The sequence below is a fragment of the Opisthorchis viverrini genome, assembly GCF_000715545.1.
Source record: "Opisthorchis viverrini unplaced genomic scaffold opera_v5_8, whole genome shotgun sequence".
In the NCBI taxonomy this organism is placed as follows: domain Eukaryota; kingdom Metazoa; phylum Platyhelminthes; class Trematoda; order Opisthorchiida; family Opisthorchiidae; genus Opisthorchis; species Opisthorchis viverrini.
In genome coordinates, this window is record NW_008751664.1 from 4237209 (window position 1) to 4252791 (window position 15583).

A 15583-nucleotide genomic window follows, 5' to 3' on the forward strand; every position below is an offset into this window, starting at 1 on the left:
TGTAATACACTTTTCACACGCCTAAAAGCGCGAAGTACTGCTGCCAAACAGAGTGGGACGAGATAAGCCAATCGGCTTGTATATCTGAGCAGCCACATAAGTTCCGATGAACTGGTGGGTAGTGAAGCTCCCGCTCATGCCGTAGCATGCGGTGGGCATTGATAAATTTCTCCGGGTAGCCGTTATAGATCAACGTTTTTTTAAGAACTCTTCTTCCTGAAAAGAGTCAGCATTGCAAGTATGTCAGGCACGGTCGAACCAGTCTTCCATTATGAACTAAAGGAGTAAAGGAGTACCGAATATGGTTCCCGGTAAAGGTCACTCTTCTTCAATACATCCACTGCATGTCAGGCACGGTCGAACCAGTCTTCCGTTATGAACTAAAGGAGTAAAGGAGTACCAAATATGGTTCCCGGCAAAGGTCACTCTTCTTCAATACATCCACTGGTCACACTCCACAAGTTTCGCTGGTTAGACCGTGTACTTCGTACACTCAGAGACCTTTTGCCTCATAGCTTTATACACCCAGACATGTATCAGATGAATACGACCCAGAGGCGGTTAATTCCTGACCTGGCCACGAAGCATAGAGACTCTTACCAGTCAATTACATACAGCAGCGTCAGTGTTGACACTGACGCTCGAGAAAGACTATCATTATTGGTCATCAGAAGGAGTGACACAGTTCCAGTACCAGTCGCAAATTAAGGATAGGATCGATGCAACTCACGCTAGGGTGAAACCCAACTTGATTCTCACGTATCCAACTCTCCTGATAGTGGATTGACCTTCGTAGGATAATAACAAAGAGCACCCATGAAGCTACAGTCACTAGACTAATACCCCGGTTGTTTTCGCACGACGACCTTATTTCCTTTTTGAATGTGAGAATCACCGTCGATGCGCTCCACTCTGTCAGTATTCTTTCCTGACCCCTAATACTTTGTAGGAAAGTCATCAGGATAGCCACGAGGGATTCACCACCTTTGAACAGCGCAGGATGCGAACCATCTGGACCAGCTGCTTTGTTACGTTGAAGCAATGAAATTATGCCCTGATTTTCCGCCGACTAGTATTCACGTCCCACTCGGGTCCATTTGGTCCTTCCAGAATGTAGGTTTATGGGAGCCAGCTGAACTGCTCTTTAAAGTGTTCGGCCTATAGTTCAGGAAGACGCTTCTGTGAATGAATTAAGATCCCGTCTTCCCCGGACCAGTTGATCGGATTAGCTAAAGTAGGGTGCGATTGTTCCTTGTTACAAAGTTTTTCCAACCCTCAGGATTTTGTGCTCCATGAGCGCTTTCTCTCAATCCTTGGGCTGTCCGTTATTCTAGGCTTGAGAGTACTGCGTCCGCTATCACGTTTGTTGGTAGCTTGTGTAGTTTCCTTGGCTTCAGTCAGAGCTGCTATTCGTGACGAGATCAAATGTTCATTGGGATGTGTGAGTGACCTCGAACAGACGGTTCCATAGGATGTGGTCACGACTTCTTTCACCTTTCTTCAGTCTTAATCCCAATCACCATTGCGCCCGTCGAGTTCTGGAAGCTCTCCAGCTGATCCAACTTAGTATTGCTGAACTATAGAGACGCTTTCCAGGTGGCGAACTGTATGCCTTTGTCTCAACCGAAATTTTCCGTAGAGGAAGCGGGTAAATACGCGTGCCCGCACAACGGCGGAGCGGGAGTTAAGCAGTGTACTACAAACTGAGCGACAATCTTGTGCCGAGGTTCTCCACCGGTGGCTGATTGCCACATGGTCCAGCTAAGTCCACGGCTGGTTTGCATGTGGTGGCTTCCAAGTCTCACATTGTGACCGCTTGTACTTAAAGTTTGTGCTAGCTAGAAATAAGTGATGTTCATTACCTATTCGAAGAAGTCCCCATTATGTGTGCGATGAGCATCAACCCCCATTCGGTCACTAATATGAGCCTCATCAGGACTTAGCCGGTCAACTTGAGCATTCATACCACCTGCCACAATTATGCCATCTGTACTTTTCGCTGACCGGATCACCCGAGACGAATATTGATAGAAGTTGTCTTTCTCAGCATCAGAGCTGCTGTCTCTCAGTGCTTATACTGACACAATAATCAACTACCATCTACCACGTCGAGATGAATTGATCATGATTGAACCGCATAACCTAACCGCGCTAACGCGACTGTTAATTAGAATCTAGTCCAGTTAGGTGCATTCATCCCTGGGGTTGAGCACACCTCTCCCACCGTAGATATCACGAGCCATTGCATCAGAATCACCAGATACCCGAAGAGTGAATCGCAAGAAATGCTGGTTCGTACCGAGTGGTTTGAGATGTATGACTGAGGTAGAGTCAGCGTCAGCGGAGTTTTCCAAGTTAAGTGGTAGTGCTTTGCTAGGCTTCTTAACCAGTCTGTTAGAATAAATCGGGTTAAATAAAATAAATAAATCGTTCAGCTGTAGCGCCCTTTCGGTGCCTAGCTGCCATGCCACCCGAAGGAAGCACGAGGGCTGGGATACTGTCAGGTTGCCCAAGCCTAGACAGGGGGTTGTGCTACAATCAACTGGTCATAATGGCTGATCGTACCGGTAATTGGAATGGTCGAAAAATGAGACGTTCAAGTCGTGGCGTAAGTTTCAACCCCATTCTGCCCAATATTCTCAGTTGTGTGTAGACTGACCTGTGGCGATGAGCAAGTTGGTTTCTACAATGAACCTGAGTGTGTGCATCCAGAGTTCTTCCAACTAGATTGACTATATATATATATATATAATGTACGATAGTGTTTCACCTGTATCTTACGCCGGCGTTTTTCATCACTGGGCGTAGGACATTCGACCACATCCTAGCACGGGGTCATCTGCAATGACGAGACGGAGTACTGAATATTCTGTTGTAATCTGTTGCTTTTATTCATTTTCAGTACTTCCTTTCTCATCAGACGGTTTTTTGCACTTGGAAACGACTAGCTACGAATGAAACCCGTCAGTCCTGTGGTATACCTTTCGGAGGTACGTCACTAGAATTTTTTTTACTTGTCTCCTTAGTGTTCTTCACTCATAAATTCAAGGAATGGAAAGGAGCTGGCGGTAAGCTTGGGCGCTCGTTGGAAAACACATGCTCGTTCTCTTTAGCACACCCTTGAATGTAGAGATCCACATGTCTATAATCCCCGCTTGGCAAATCCGGAACCTGAAAGCATGGTAATGAAGCATGTTTCAGCACCGTGGGATGAGGCGTTCTCAGCGCATATGAGGTTCGACATGAACACTTTCTTTACAAGTTTACAGATGCGTTTGGGCGATGCGAAAGCAGGATTTCGAGGAGGCGTATGCTTGTCAAGTAGTGCTTGTGAAATATCCTTTTCATGTTCACTTTGTTCAGCGTTTCTTCGCGCTGGCTATTTCCTACATCATTCGCCCTTTGATCATAGCATGCGTCACTCTTCTCCCTGCCTAACAACCCTACGTGCAATGACTCCCTCCAATATGAATTTGTCGCGATGTGGGACCATTTCAGGCGATAGTTTATCGTGCTGTTATTTCCATTTAAATACGTGCATATCTGTTGCACGACTCGATTTACCCGTTTTTAGTATTTGTTGACAGAGAGTACTTTACTCCAAAGAAAATATTCCCCTGCGCATCGAAATCCGCTCCACAGGTTAGCTGTTGGACTGGAAGTTCTTGTCCTCCGGTGGTTTGCCGCCTTGGATGCCCGTCGATAGCCCAACTTTTCGCTTGCCTTTTCAATGAAGGACTGAACATATACGTGCTTTGTGTCCATAGGTTCTTTATGAACAGATGGTTTTTCAAACCCATCCAAGTTATTGCGCCTACCTCATTCACCATTTAAATACTGCCTCTCTAAAAAGCGAATTCAAGTATGTCAACCACCAATTTCAACCTCCCCGCCGAAATTTTCTCTTCGCAACCGCTATTTTTTCTGTAACTCTATCATTCAATTGATAACTCTTGACACAACCGTTTCAAGAATCCTTACTGAAATCAAGGAGGAAAACTGGATGCTACCGGTAGTTTTGGCTACTGCTATTGACCTACGTCGATTTGCCCACGGTCTGGATGCGAAAGCAGTATCAAACACCAACCAACTAGGTCGCGGCCACGGACGTCATATGGAGACTGCAGCACAGCTTATATTGCGGCTTTTTCAAATTTGCGCTAGTGATAGGTAAGCGTAATTTCTGTCGTACCACTTTAGTTACGCAGGCGGTTAGTGAAATCCCCTGCATGAACCTCATTTTCATTGAAATCCAGATTAAGTTGTTCGTTATATGAACCACATCCCGATAGGGCTAGCCTTATTTTCAGCCCATAATTTTTATTATTATTTTCGTTCCACTTTTACAGAAAGTTTCCCATGAATATGATGCATATACTTACGGTGTTAATCTCTCTTTGCTTTTACACAACCACGTGCGATATAAGAAACAACAGAGACTTGGTTTCTGATCACAATTGGGTATCCAAATTGATTACGACGGATCATATGACCTTTCGCCCACCTGGGCTGCTGCATATCGGTCTTCCGACTCACCAACGTCCTCTGCCCGTTCGTAATTCCTTGTCTGTCCGTCTGATCGTGACCGTTGGCGCATATAAACAGCTACTTGGAGCTGTAGGTCAAAATAGTTGATGATATTTGTTTGATCAGCTCATTGAGGTTTGTTGCATCTGATATTCAAAGAGGAAGAAGCGAAGAAAGTTCCAACATTATTGAAGAGCCGATCGGAGCCGTTTCAGATCTTGGCATGTACTCTACATCGACAAGGGTCATACTTTGAAAACGCCGTTGCGGCTCGAAACGATGTCACGGTTTCGGAGCGCTTACTTACGGTACTGCATATGCGCAAACAAGACCAGCTTATGCACCTCGGGACGCCGAGTCAAAATCGCTAATTTACTCCATTTATGGCATATCATGGCGCGTTACTCGGCGTATGCAATGGTACCGTTGTCGTTGTGTGGCCGTAAAAATGGGTCTTTTTTGGCAGAGGCCTCTTCAAGTCTTCGACAACGGATATCCTGGAAACGTGACACTACTCGGCTGGCGTCACTGTATTCGCAGTGAAATGACCAGGAGGTGGGTAATTACATAGAGCAATCTATCCAGTATGATAGAATACGGTGGCTTGGTATTGTGCTGCGTATGCCAAGCCATCATTCACCGAGACGAATATTGTTGTTCCCCGTAATTCAGAGTGGCAGAGGAACAGTAAGCCGAACAGTAATTTGGCGAAAGTTATAAGGGGATGATAAACAGTCTGAGTGTTGTTGATGCTCTGCTTCCGTAACAGGATCCGCAATACTCTGCTTATCAGGCGGGATTGAAGAGTGAGGAGCGCAATAATTCTCGTATGGGTGCTCTCTTCAGAAATTGACTCATATTCTTATGAAAACCCGGCTGGATTAGAAGGTCGGTTGGCAGTTATCAGGTCTCCACGTGAGAATCAATAATATTTTGGGATTTAGAGACACTGGTCACTGGCAAACTGAGCCAACAGCCGTCGAGGTAACCTTCACGCTTGTCGATTCTATGCACGAATTCGTATACATGCTATTTACCTCAAGTTGTCGATATTCCCTCTTCGAATTAACCTCCTTGAAGGGGATGAAGACATCCTCGCTGCAGGTATGCCTATTCAACCCAGCTAAATAGCACTGCCAGCAATTATCCATCACTTGCCTTGCTGTACTCTGGATGGACAAAGCTTCTATTCGACAAGAAGTGAAAGATAAGAGGGACGTTTCGCACTCCAAAGAGACTGAGGATGCAAAACAAATGCTTAATCTACCTCGGTTTGTGAAACCTTATTTTATCACGCAACAGCCTATCTAGAGGTCCTCTTTAAAACTCACGTGTGCCCGTTCTGATTTGCAATTTGTTACCGTCGTTTTTATACGCTATTTGGTGATCATGAATGCTCTCTGACTAATGGCATATATCAACTGTTCTTATTTTGTGTTTGAATCCGTAAAAGCTATCTAACCTTCACAAGTTGCACATTTTGGTCACTAAACGCTTTCTAACTGTGGTATGCCAATGGATTCTTGCCTTTTTGCGACGAGAGTAAAGGTTTGCGCCGTTCCTGCCATCTATCCTTCCCACCAGAAAACCATCCACTTCGCTTTTCCTGGCCAGTTATAGGTTGAGAATGACTTCCAGACTGTCATTTCGTGACATGACCGTAGAACCTAAGCAATAGAATCAGTTGTATCATTATTTGCCATCTAACTGAGTATAATTCTCATGATGAGGCGCATTAATAGTTGATTAAATACGTATATTACTCAACAGCACAGCCAGTAACAGTATTACACCAGTTTTCAGCCTAAATACCATATTTTCCCATCATCTCTTCAACTGAAAACCAAAGCACATGAACTTAAACCGAGTGCTGTTCAACCCCCTCCAAAACCAACTGATAAGGTCAGCATCCACTGAGTGGCTTTCATCATTACACTTCTCATTGTACGAAGCTGTGTGACCTCGAATCACTGTGGCTTTGCTACGTGGTTTAAAACGGATATGCAGAACAGAGTTGAACTATGCACTGCAGTTTGTCTTGCCTGGATATGTATCTCTGATACTATTCTCTTTCTCCGAAGAGTTCACCACTGTCGGTTCACTGAAACTTCCTTTAGGTTTTGGGCCCTCAGGAGAGTCTATTTTCTGTCAAACTGCAGACGGGACCAACTCTTTTCTTTCGTGGAATCTATGCCCCTCTAGCCATACGATGATGAATGAAACTGGTCAGGAACTGGTGTGTCAGATCTGCTTCGTTGGTAATAATAAAATAAATAATAATCGTTCAGCTGTAGCGCCCTTTCGGTGCCTAGCTACCATGCTACCCGAAGGAAGCACGAGGGCTGGAATACTGTCAGGTTGCCCAATCCGAAAATACATATGGAGCACTCGAACATTGAAGCGTAGGGTTCCAAGCCTCAGAATCCGTAAACTCATAGCCCACAGATTTACCCCCATTCGTGTATCCTTTCTCAAGTATAGCACCTTCCACTGGCCGTACTCGCTTGATTTCTCCCCATTTCTCTTTTCTTTTCTTACAGTCGAACTCAAATGGATGACTCCAAGAAGCTAGGAATGATGGGCTTAGCCAATCAACTTTTCAAGATCTATTTTCAAGTGAGCTGCTTCAATCTATCGACTCCATCTAGTTTGCCCACCTCTAACAGCTCAGCGTGTAATCACAATCCTCACGGAACTAATGTCCATATTTGATGAACGCACCTTGAAAATACACCCAACTATCATTCTTCTCCTACCATTTCCAACCGTTTCAGATCAATAAACTGAATCTGTGCAAACCGATGATCCGTGCCATAGAGAATATGAATATCAATGATCGATTCAGTTTGGCGCAGCGTGTAACCTATTCCTACTATGTTGGCCGAAAAGCCATGTTTGACGGTGACTTTGTATCGGGTAAGCGAGTTTTATATCTTGTGTCCGAATTGTTTTTCCATCTTGCCGCCTGTAACCAGCTGACTTCACCATTCTGGCTTTCCTCAACTAGTATTAGTTTTCCGCATATCTTTGTAGCTTCAGTTCCTTACGTTGGAAGCTAGTCAGTGGGATTAGAGGAATAACACAACGAGAACACAATTACTGGTAGATACTAGCATTTCGTATTGTCTCGTTTGTACCAACATCAATAACCGAAGAAAAATAGCAGCTTTCAAGACAAAGCTTATTACGTGATCACGCACCAGGTAGGGAAGCCGACTAGGAGCACTGACTTGTTATGTCACTAGGTCCAAGAAAGCTTAAGGGGCATATCAGGTTGCTTTTGGATGGGACGAATGCTTAGGTCGATTTACTGCAGAGGTTTGGGGATGCCTTAGAACAAATGAACTTGGGTAGTGAAGAAGGACAGTAAATGCTGGAGTAGGATGTTCGCTTTGGCTGCTTATTGATTTCCTAATTCTCAAGCTATGGTTTCACTACGAATCCCGACTTTTCTGTTCATCTCCTGGTCAACGATTTCCCCTGGCCACTCGCGTCCTCGAATTAGTTACTAGACCATTTCAGGGACTACACAGAATGACTTTTAATCTGTTTCTCTTCGGAACAGTACTTCTAGAGTCTGACACATTGCAGTGCATTGTGTCATAGTCGTTTTGTCACCTGTGAGCACTTTCTGATTTACTACATAAATAGCCGTTTGGTGGATGTGTGCGTTCTATCGTAAGACAACTCGTATATCGTCCCGTCGCCATCGAACTCTTAGTAATGCGTGTTTGCGCACAGTTCAGCATATCCGGATATTTGGCAAGATAGACAGCTTAGTTCGTAGTTGCTCAACATCAGGGAGACTATTCATCTTTCATCGGATACTTTTAGTTTTCCCAAAGTAAGTTGCTCCCACACACACATACCGTGTTTCTCTCACCCTACGATTCTTATGGGAGATCTTTGCAACAAATACAATCAATGGTGATTGTTTTTTTACCACCCTCTGTCTTTCGACCACCGTAGCCCATGAATTTCGTATTGTGGTTAACCATCTTGCTAAGCGTGAATGCACTAAATATGCTCGATGTAAGTCGGTGCGAAAGTGGACTACGTATGTGAGGTCAGGTGATCGCTACCGACTAATTTCAGTCCCAGCTAATCCGTAGCTTACGAGTGGTTATTTGATTGCGTTTTCCATGGGTGACCATGTTTGCTTTGCGTGTTGAACTACATTTTGTTTTTCCAAACAGTTTCGGAAATCTAGGAAATTGGGTCAGCAGACGGAACTTTTCCGTCTAGTTACAGGATTACCTCGATGACGGATGGGCCATATCTCTTCCGAACGAAACGTGGCCTCCATACTTTCACTTGGCGTTTTTTATCATATCGTATGCTAAATAAATAGCATGCAGCCACCATTTACTTCGTGATTCCAAGGGATGTTTTATATGGGGCAACTCATTTTGCACTCAGATACATGCGTAGGTGAGTGCCTCTTGTAGGTGTCGAAATAAGTAGCATTTTCGCCTTTTTATTAGATACACAGCAACGCTAACAAATCATGAGGCGAGCTGTCGGTGCATTAATTCCCTACAGCTCCTATTTGTGGTGTGGGAAAACAGTGTTGACTAGTTGTCCTGTTCATTCTGGAGAAGGCTGTAGATGGTAAAATATGATTAGAAAACAGGTAGAATCAGTCGATTGAATTACCGATTTCCGGGAAACGCGCTAATTGTGGTTAGTCACGAAGCAGAGTCTTCCTGATTCCCGCGAGGAGATGAGAGCAAAAGTCGTGTTTTAACGCATTTTTTGCTAGGAAAAACTGGGAATGCTTAATTTTGCAGAGGAAATCGTGTAAAAATGCTGCTCTCGGAGTTGTTCTGCAGTTGACTAATGACTGGGTGGACTTCAGTTAATCAAACAGGACAAAGCGAACTCGATTTCTCAACTGTCTCGTTGAACCGAAACTAAGTGTACTGGTTGACACTTGTGGGGACGTCATCGAGCCACTTTCTTTTTCTTTCTTTAAAACGCTTATCAACAATTATCGGGTCGATCGTAAACATGTTTCACGTTTTTTCTTTAATGATGGTCAAGGGTATTAAAAACACCATTTTCTATATCATATCAGACAGTACGACTAAAAGAACGGTCTGTTATTTTCGTAGTCCATACTGTTCTACGCTTGGGTCCAAATCATCCTCTACCCTTACGGTTATTGTATCAGATGGGGAGAGCTCGAAATTGCTCAACGATTAAGGTGCGAGCCGAGTGACCGGGAGGTCCGTGGTTGGAACCCAACCCCAGTACCTCGGCTGCTACTCTCGAGGCTTGTGCAACCTGGCAGTGTATCAGCTGTCGTGCTTTCCTCTGGTGGTATGGCAAATAGGCACCAACAGGACGTCACGGTAGAGTCTATTCGTATTGTTTATCCTACAGAAAAGTCCACCTGTATGATGTGATCTCGCACATCTGTGATTTGAGAGGTGGGAATTCATATAGTTCGCTGAAATTACCAGAATGGCTGAACAAGTACAGGGTTCTTCTAAATGAAACTCTCGTATCTTACGTCCCTTCTTCCTTCCACCGACTCAACCCCAACGTGAACTCATGGCTCCACCCATCGGGCAAAACAAAATTTATTCGTCTGTCTTGATTTTGGACATCTTTTTGTACGGCAGAATTCGCTTATGTTCTCGAAGTAAAAACGGAGGACGGTTGTTGTACTTATTTCATTGTTGATCCAAACTGAGCCGAGCGATTCCAAGGGGAACCGACACTTAAAACAGTCTGGAGACGAGTTTTTTCATAAGCTACTTGTGGGTAGTCCGTTTTCAAGCAGGAGCGCTGTTATGACTTGATGTACGGTAGTGCAACTCTGTATCGGTCCCTTGGTTTCCTGCTCCGCCCACTATGGTGTATCAAAAGGCACGACAAGCTCTACACAGCCCTTTTTGGAGACTAAGGAAAACTAGTACAACTGTATTTATAGGGTAGTCACAGTGTGCGTTCCACAAGGTGTGCCAGCGCCTATCCCGTTTTCCATTTTTGTACGTTTTTATTCGTTAGTAGGTGTGAAACGCCGTATTGAAATAATGCAAGCTGTGCCCGTACAATTGTGTACTTATGCAGTATGCACTTCCTAACTCTTGGCATTGAAAAGATACCTATATGAGGTAATCCATTTTCCATTGATCAACATCCAGGATCTGTTACTCGGCCAACGCGGATTGTGTGAATGAACAGAACTCGCCGGAATAGTGCAAGCTATAAGCTGTGCTCGATACTGACCGTCAACTCATATGAACTGAAAGCTTCTCTAAGAACAGGGGATACCATCGGCGCGGTTTTGAGTGAAACTCGTGGATGATGGGGTAGTGCGACTCGGTAGAACTTGGTCACAGTGTTCATTGCCGAATGGAACCCATCACGTCCATCATACTGGTTCGTTATGACCTCATTGGACCATTTTGACCACAGTTGGACAATACGAGTGACCAAAGCGATCCGCCGTCCGCATTAATGGATTTTCGATTAAGTACTTTCTATTAAAGAATAGCCTAATAGTAAAACGTTAGGACCGAAGGTTGTCGCTTCTCCTGATATGTATTTCCATCTCAATCGAAGTCACTTCGCACAAGTCGTCTTTCTTCCTTGCTAGGTAAAATGTGGTATCGTCTACTCGTTAGCTTGGATGTACAAGTTTGCGTCATGCCAGTTATACCCCTGCATCATCGGTTAACGGTTGGTACTCTGCAAGCGATCCGACCGATTCCATCAGCTTCCTACTGTATACCTTTTTGAATCTGGCATGTCATCGAATGGAGGGATGGCCTGTTGTAAGTGTCCTCAGTATTGCCGTGTAGCTGCAATGTAACATGAACACTACAATGTAACACACGGCCGTACGAATTCAGAGTTACTACGAGACTGTGTAAGTCTAAACACAGGTGGATCCAAACAACGGACCTTGTTTCTACTTCAATGAATCGCAGTCATGTAACCAAAAACGAGGACAAATGTGGTGCGGCTGTCAATTTTCTGAATCACAAACGAACGAGCGAACGGTGGGTTAGATTCAAGAACCTCTGCCAGTAGCTCGAACTTTCACCTCGCTCTTATCTCGAGAATAGGACAAAACCAGATAGGCAGCATGAAATGGTGACTAACTGTGAATGCCTATTCTAATCCAAACGAACAATCGAATTTAGGAGGGAAGATGTTCAATCCAGCGCTGATATTTCGCACCTTTTCGGTTGTCTCAAGCTTCCCCTAGCCTAATCCCATTACCCTTTTTTTTATGCAGCGGACAAATCACTATCGTTCGCCTTTGAGCGTTGCCTGGGTAGTGCATGGCACAATAAACGCCTCATTCTGATCTACCTTATTCCGGTGAAAATGTTATTGGTTGGTTTCTTTGCTAATGGCTCTCAGATAATCTCCAGTTATTCAGGGCGTTTTCCCCTACCCCTCCTTACTGGTCAAGTACAACCTGAATGAGTTTCTTGGAATCTCTGATGCCGCCAAGTACGACTATTCCATTTCATCACCACTTTCATCCCACTGTAGAGCAGGCAACTTGCAGAAAATGGATATGGAGTTGAACAAGTACGAGGAATTCTTTCTGTCTTGTGGAGTCTATCTTATTTTGGAGAAACTCAAATTGATAACCTACCGCAACCTGTTCAAGAAGGTGTAAGTCTTTTCCAATGGCGTTTCTCTGCCTGTACTGTTATATTTTTTTCATGCTCGTCCTTTTCGCATGAATCTGTCGTTCAACATCAAAACTGCACCCGTTTCTTATTGATACCAGGTGTGCTATCATGAAAACCCATCTGATGCCCATTGAAGTGTTCACTGCAGCCCTACGTCTCATGGGGGTGAGTGGATTTTGCAGATTTTCTATTAATTTGCTTCCCATTTTCGAAGGATTTAGATCTCTTCGTTCGTCATATCGCCATCATGAAGATATCTCGAAACCAGCCGGAAGCAAGATACTTATTGTTTCTCCCAGTAGGGTTGGAGAATTAACTGTTGAGGAAAATGGGTACCACGGTTGCACTCTGACAGCGCGTATGGTCATGAGAGACAGCCATGTTTAGGTCGTGCACGAGCTTCTATTGTTCTTACCGTCCCATATTTGGATTATGATTATTTTGAACCCGTCGAGTGGATTCGCATTTGGACATATCAACTCAACACGGTACGCTCCCTCGTATGTATCACGAGGTTGATCAGCGAAGTACTTAGTTAAGTGGGCACATGTAGATACGATGATTTGTTTGTGCTTTCACGGCGCATAAAATATGTGGATGTAACTCATTAAACCTCGCATACTCGTGTGGGAAACTTGAAAAGAAGACAACCGAAGAAGTCACTTCGTGTACGCACATGCTGTCGTGGAATATGTACAAGGTTGAGCTGCATCTTGGGGGAATCTATTTTTCCTATAATTGGTTGATGGCATAAATGGTGTTTTCACCAGTTGTAATTGTTCCCTGGAGCGGAGCACAGAAGTCAGCTTTTTCTTTAATATCTATTTTCAAGTGCATGTCCCTTTCATTCCAGTCCTAAACTCGCCTAAGTTTCCTATAAATCGGATGTGTTTAGGCCCTCCGGAGTCCATTAGCCGTTGGTTAGTTAGTGTGCAACAACCAGGGAGCGGAAATGGTGTATTGTCAGCTTCACAAAACAACCTAGTTTATGTGCTTATCGAACTGTAAGCCGACACGTTTACACGGAAGCCTGTGCTCCGTAGTGAAATAGAATCACCGGATGCCTTCCTTTGATCGGTACTAGACTTGTCACTTGCTACCACTAGGGTTCTGAAGCTTTTACACATATTTTAGCTCTGTTTATCCAACGTGAGCTACTGGCACCGTTCAGCTCCACCCTCCTCGGGTCCGGGGCATGTGAGTTCAGTACAGTAATTCGAATGTCCTTACAGATGTGGGCTCTACAGTGGACAATCCTAGCCAATAAAGTGGCAACGATGTTTGCACACATGGTAATTGTGGGAAGCGCAACCCACGCGTTAAAACCCTCCATTCGGACTACTTTGTTTCAGCACCGCAGTTATGGTAACCAACACCGCCTTATAACGAAGCGCACAATCTGATGTTATGTAGAGCTTTCATTTTCCTTCCCAGTTCTTTGCAATTTGATGAATATTTCGCCGGTGTTCTAGTGTTAACTGATAATAGATCAGGAGGGTCTGGTGCCTCAGCCATTCGGGAATCAACTTAATTCGTCTTGATGGCTTCTCAAACCAAAGTATCTTCCCTTCCCATTGCTTGTTTCATTTCCACATTTGTTTTTAAACAGGTAGAGGATATTGACCAAGATGAGACAGAGTGCATTCTGGCAAATCTTATTTATGAAGTGAGTTAACGATGTGGATCTTGTGATCTTTGTTCCGTGGTCTGTTGACGATTAAAAATAAATGAAATCACGTGGTATCCTGACATTTGCTGAGTTGAGTGCAGATAGAGTATACCTTATTTCGTAAGAAACGTCCTGATGAGAGTCACTATGTGAAGCAAGACGTCCGAAAAATGGCGTCATCTAGCAGCCAAATGCGGAAGCTAGTCTACGCTTTAAAATATGCCTGCACTATACCCTCTTCCACGACATTTCTGAAGCCAAATAATCCTGTTTCATGAGACAGTTCTTCAAGAATAAAGCTTTGCAGGATTCCGCAATCTGGCGACACCTGTTTTGCCCTCGCCTAGGCTCTCTGTATCCTATACATCAGTAATTTCTCAGAATAACCGGGCGCGCCTGCAGCGTATTTCAAATTTCAGAACTTTGTTGCCTTTATCCCTGCTTCAATGAACAGTTTGCTGGTATTGCATTTTCGATGCTGCAACAATACCACATGGCTTGAATTCATTCTTGTTTCAGGGTAAAATTAAGGGATACCTGGCCCACCAACAACAGAAGCTAGTCGTGAGCAAGCTACAGGCTTTTCCCGCACTGACCGCAGCTATGACGACAATGACAAGATGAACGGCAGCATGTAAATATGCACATAATACAGACGTTTCTCAAAAGTCCCGTCTTGTTTTCATTTGACGCATCTTATCGTACGCAATGTTTTTATTTCGAAGAAATAGTGTTCATAGAAAAGAAAACTGTACATACGCTTTGGCTGGTGCATAATTTATACGATAATCGTGTGCTCACAGTGAATTGAATGTATCATAAAAAACTCACATGTGAAGTAGGCAAGTGGGGGAGTAAAAGTAAAGCACAATGAACTTGGTCCAGGGTGATAGCTATTAATCGGACACGATAGCCGTACTGTTGATATAAGTAATAATATGCTTTACGTATGATATTATTGACCACAGCCGTTTTCGTTTCCAAAAGAAAAGCAAGATGTAAAAAAGCTGCAGGTTGAAATTAAAGGTTTCCGTACTCTAACAGTACTCTTGGCTTGCCGACGACCTCCAGAGCGATAGGTTGTTTATCGCCTGTTCGAGGACCGTTCGAATCTCGTGAACCAAATGGTACTCTGCCGTTCACTACGTGACAGTCCAAGTTACTCGCCATGCTCCCACTGCGACATACGGAGGAGGCATTACTTGGACATTCTGAGCCTCTGAACCCCGGGTTTTCCGAGACATTCTCCCTACAGTTGATGAGCAAATATAAAGATAAATTGTTAGGTGTGGATCGACAACTTTAGCTATCGCAAACTGGCAAAACGACTATATGTGGCTGACAATAATAACCTGATTTTCCGTTCCTCCGCCGCTGAAGCCCCCTGTTCTGATTCACACGGCTGGGATATTGAAGGACTTCGGTGAACGGAAACCGCAGTGTTCGTCGTGTTTCTGCTAGGGGCGGCGAATGCAGATGTATCCGGTCCGTTTGCTCTGTGAGAATTCGGCCGAGGCGAAGATGTGAAAGACCGCATGCTAGAGCTCCGGGATACTAAACCATAGGGGAACAGAGTGAACTGAGTCAGATGATAAAAAAACATCATGGCTAAAAATTAGAATTCAAAAAAACTTTACCACCTAACAATACACGTACCTACATCGATCAGTCACCGAACTGCCGTCATCTTTTCAATTCGGAGTGGTTATGGTGTAGCAACCTGATA

The 15583-nt window shown here is 44.2% G+C and overlaps 2 protein-coding genes across 2 annotated transcripts in view; one reads left to right on the forward strand and one right to left on the reverse strand.

Annotated features, from left to right (window-relative positions):
- Positions 1-3113: 3113 nt before the first annotated feature.
- On the forward strand, positions 3114-15399 carry T265_00835 (hypothetical protein; the record flags this gene model as incomplete). The annotated part of the gene is made up of 8 exons (XM_009164707.1): positions 3114-3348; positions 3864-4170; positions 7068-7143; positions 7302-7443; positions 11919-12168; positions 12287-12353; positions 13798-13854; positions 14377-15399. 8 exons carry the CDS (start codon positions 3180-3182, stop codon positions 14479-14481), a joined length of 1173 nt encoding a protein of 390 aa, XP_009162971.1.
- The window catches only part of T265_00836 (hypothetical protein), a gene marked incomplete at both ends in the record, with an annotated part of 89739 nt that continues 88529 nt past the window's right edge, over positions 14374-15583 (reverse strand). Inside the window, 2 exons of the mRNA XM_009164708.1 lie at positions 14374-15106; positions 15210-15465. Coding sequence (XP_009162972.1) covers positions 14878-15106; positions 15210-15465 — 485 coding nt within the window. The remainder of the gene's footprint in view (positions 15107-15209; positions 15466-15583) is intronic.